The sequence below is a fragment of the Nannospalax galili genome, unplaced genomic scaffold (genome assembly GCF_000622305.1).
Source record: "Nannospalax galili isolate Female #2095 unplaced genomic scaffold, S.galili_v1.0 scaffold1270, whole genome shotgun sequence".
In the NCBI taxonomy this organism is placed as follows: domain Eukaryota; kingdom Metazoa; phylum Chordata; class Mammalia; order Rodentia; family Spalacidae; genus Nannospalax; species Nannospalax galili.
The window spans coordinates 136,911-141,067 of record NW_008328301.1 but is presented as its reverse complement, the minus strand read 5'-3'; the positions used below and the strand labels follow the sequence as shown (position 1 = coordinate 141,067).

Below are 4,157 nucleotides of genomic sequence, written 5' to 3'. Positions count from 1 at the left end.
TAATCCCAGCACTCATGAGGCAGAAGCAGGTGAATTTCTGTGAATTCAAGGCCAGCCTGGTCTATATAGCAAGTTCCAGGCCAGCTGTGGCTATAGGTAGACCCTGTCTCAAAAAAGACCACCCCCCCAAAAAAAATTTTCTCAGGGAATCTACATATAACAGGAAAAAGTTACAAACTACTCAGGCCCCAACCCCCCGTCCAGATTCTAAGTGCAGGGAATTAGAAGCAGAAAGGCATCTCCTGCTGTTAAAGTGAGTATGGGCTCTATAAAAAGAAGTAGGGAGCGAGCTCTGGCCTACCCTCGCCTGTCCCTGCTCTCACTGACTTCCAGCATCCCATCTCACACGCTCTAAAGTGCACTTGTTTACCTTCTGAACATCTGTCTCCTTCCCTGGAATATGGAACTTGTGAGAATAGAGACCTAGCACCCAAGTACTTAAATTAGGGCCAGAAACAACAGATAAGTTCTGGAGACATTTAGGAATGAATATTACATGAAGTCAGTGTTTTGTTTTTTTAATGACACAGCTAACAGATACTCTGAAAAAATTTTTGGAATGGATGCTCTATGAAGTCAATGCTAAGAACGTAAGGACGGGATCACACTAGGTACAAGTCTACACAAACAAGAAGCATGGGCTGACACACCCCTGGCTGTGTCAGTATACAGAAAGCAATACCACAGACAAGGGCAGGCACTGAACAGAAATGCATGTTCTCACAGTTCTGGAGGCTGCGGGTCAAGGGGGTTTCAGGGATGTTTCTTCTGCAGCCTCTCTCCTTAGTTTATAAATGGACATCTTATTCCAAAGTCTTCTCTCTGCACCCCCACCAGATTTGTGCCTGGGACCACACATGCTCCCTGGGCCGCTGACAGCTCTGTCTGGAGCACCCCAGGCACGATGACCCACTCAGATGGTAGATTCTTCCTTCCTTGAGGTGTCTGTTGTGGGCTGCAAGGGGACAGATTTGGGGGTATCCAGGAGAGCTGTAGTGAGTCTCTGAGGCTTGAAGAGGGTGGAGGGGGTTTCTGAGGGGCCAGGATCTGTCGTGGAAGGTGCTGCTGTTTCAGTCAAGTGAGTGGCAGACAGAGTTCTCGGGGACGCTGTCCGGGCCCCAGAGGCTAAGGAGGATCTCTCTGGAGTAACAGGTGGCCAAGGAGCCCCTGGAGAGGCAGGAGGTAGAGTGGAGGGTCCAGGAGGGATAGAAGACTTTGCTGAGGGCTCAGGGAGCTGAGAGGTTCCAGGGTCCCCAAGAAACGTGCCCCTGAGCCCTGGCAGGGGTGAGGGCAGGGTCTGGACTCCTGGTTGGCCTGTGGGTGCCATCTGCACATCAGACAGGTTCATCTTTAAGAGCAGCTGCAGGAATTGGAATGTGGGCCTTGCTTGTGATGCTTGTGATGCTGGAGGGGGCCCCAGGCAGGAGCTGCAGTTCACAGGGACCTCCATGTCTCCCCGGGGACTCCGAACAGCTTTGCCAAGCACCAGGTCTCCATGTGGGGAGGGCTGCTGTCTTTCTTCAGGAATAGATAGGGAATCTAGAGAGAGGTAGGGAAACACAGACAGCTCTCCCCAGAGGCTAGGCTGGCTCTGCAATGCCCTACTGAGGACAGACACCACACTCCATCCTCAGAACAGAAAGGAGCAGTTCACCAAAGTGGCCCTGCCAGGAACTTTCAGTGTGACTTATAGAAGGCACATGACTCCCCAGAGCCTCTATTTTCCCACCTGAAAAATGGGCTTAAACACAGAGGCTAAGGATCAGATGCAAGAGTGCTCAGGATGTCTAAAACTGTCATGCTAGCTCTGGACTACGGGTGTCAATGGCACATCAGTGTGGCACACCAGTGACAACAGACGTACCAGTTTGCTGCAGGTGTCCATAGTGGGGAAGGTGGTGGATTGTGGATTCAGGTATATACAAGAACTCTGTATGGGGGCTAGAGAGATGGCTCAGCAGTTAAGAGCGCTGACTACTCTTGCAGAGGACCCAGGTTCGATTCCCGGCACCCACATGGCAGCTATGAACCATCCTTAACTCAAGTTCCAGGGGAATCCAAAGCCCTCTTCTGACCTCTGCAGCATTGCGCAACACGGGTGCACTCACATACATGCAGGCAATATACTCATACACATAAAATAAAAATAATAAATTATTTTTTTAAAAAATAAATTTTATTTTTAAAAAATTTTTGGAAGTGTCTCAGGTAGCCTAGGCTGGCCTCAGACTCACTAGATAACCAAGGATGACCCTGAATTTCTGATCCTTCTGACTCTACCTCTTGAAGTGCTGGGATTACAGGTATTTATGTGGTGCTAGGGATAGAATCCAGAGCTTTGTACATACTGGGCAGGTGCTAAACCCTGGGTTCAATCCACAGCACTTGAAAAATAAGTAACAGTTTCAGTCTACAACCTCTCACATGGTAAGGGCAAGGCAAATGGAGAAAAGGACAGGAAGGAAGATGCTAAGCAGAAAGAAAACAGCCAGTGAAAACCAGAGATGAAACAAATACTGAAGGGAAGGATCGACAGAGTGAAGGTAGACGGATGCTGCCAAGCACACTGGTACATTCTGAAAGTCCCCAGAGGCTGGTTGTGCAATTCCAAATAGCTCAAAATCATTGAATTGTATGCATTGATAGTATAATTTTTGTCTCAAGGAAGCTATTATTTTATTCTATTGCACTTATTTATGTGTTTGTTGGGGGACACACATGTCACAGTGCATATGTGGAGGTCAGAGGACAACTCTTGGGAATTGGTTTGCTAGTTCCGCCATGTGGGTCCCAGAGATCAAACTCAGGTCATCAGTCTTGATGTTAAGCACCTTTACTTGCCAAGCCATCCTGTCAGCCCTTTATATTATTTTTAAATCATTGAAAGAAAGAAGTTCCTATTCTTCTTCAATAAAAAGGTTGGGTATTCCTTTTTACAAAGCGCTCTCCAGAGGAAGAGGTATGTGGCATGCATAGCTGATGCAGTGTGTTCTGGGGAAATAAGTTGGCTTAGCACTCGCTGCTCTTACAGAGGACCCAGGTTTGGTTCCCAGAACCTATTTGGCAGCTAACAACATCTGTAACTCCAGTTCCAGAGGATCTGACACCCTCTCCCTGACCTCTGCAGGCATTGCACAACACAGGTGCACTTACATACATTCAGGCAAAACACACACATTAAGAAAAATCTTAAATTTGCTGGGTGTAGTGGTGCATACCTTACCACTCACCACTCAGGAGGCAGAGGCAGGCAGATCTCTGTGAGTTCAAGGTCAGTCTGGTCTACATAGTGAGTCCAGGCCAGCTGGGGCTACAGGGAGACCCTGTCTCAAAAAAAAGACAAAAAAAAAAAAAAAAATCCAAAAAAAGAAGTTGATTTAGCACGTCTCTTTGGATCTCAGTTTCCACCCAGGGAGGGAGAGCCAATGAGCAAAGGGTAAGGAAGGAGAGAAAACCCTGGGTTTAAGTCTAGCACCACCAATTAGAAACTTCCCTTCTCCCTGGCTCTGTGGTCCCATGTGAAAAACAGCAGTAGCTGAGCAAGAGTGATCTCCGTGAGTTGCTCAATGAGTGACAGATGAATGTTGAGGGGCTAGCTGACATACTGGCTAACAAAGCATCTGGAAACCTGAGGGCATGACAGCTACCTGCCTGCAGAGAGGTATGTGGTGGGTGAGAGGAAGCACAGCCGATAAGGTCCCCAGTGGTCCCAGGCACTAGGAATCCATTGGCTCCATGGCTGTTCCCAGTCCTACCACTCTGACAGTCTCCAGAGAATGCATGTCCTCAGAAAGCCAAGGAAATGAAGCAAACATTTCACAGGAAGATACACAGACCATAAGTCAGAGAAAAAAGTCCACTGTCTATCTAGACATTGAAAACCTATAACCATGCACAGGATAAACTGGAAAAGTTAACATTCTAAAAATTTGGGGGAATGTGGGAGCCACCTACATCACTGTGTTTCCTTGAGCCTCCTTCAGGAAGCATTGTGTTGGGAGAGACACCCATCCTGACACCCTCTAACCCACATACTTCCACTATCAACCACATGGTCCCTACACAACTCACAAGATTTGAAAAAAAAGTTGACCTAAGATTTTCCAAAGGAGGTACATCACATATGGATGGATGGATGGATGGATGGATGGATGGAT

General features: G+C 47.6%; 1 protein-coding gene across 3 annotated transcripts in view; it reads right to left on the bottom strand.

The window, feature by feature from the left end:
• Positions 1–486: 486 nt before the first annotated feature.
• The window catches only part of Vwce (von Willebrand factor C and EGF domains), a 30,645-nt gene continuing 26,974 nt past the window's right edge, over positions 487–4,157 (bottom strand). For all 3 annotated transcript variants that reach the window (XM_008822458.3, XM_029556622.1, XM_029556659.1), the window contains one exon: positions 487–1,539. In XM_008822458.3, coding sequence (XP_008820680.1) covers positions 914–1,539 — 626 coding nt within the window. In that variant the 3' untranslated portion in view covers positions 487–913. The remainder of the gene's footprint in view (positions 1,540–4,157) is intronic.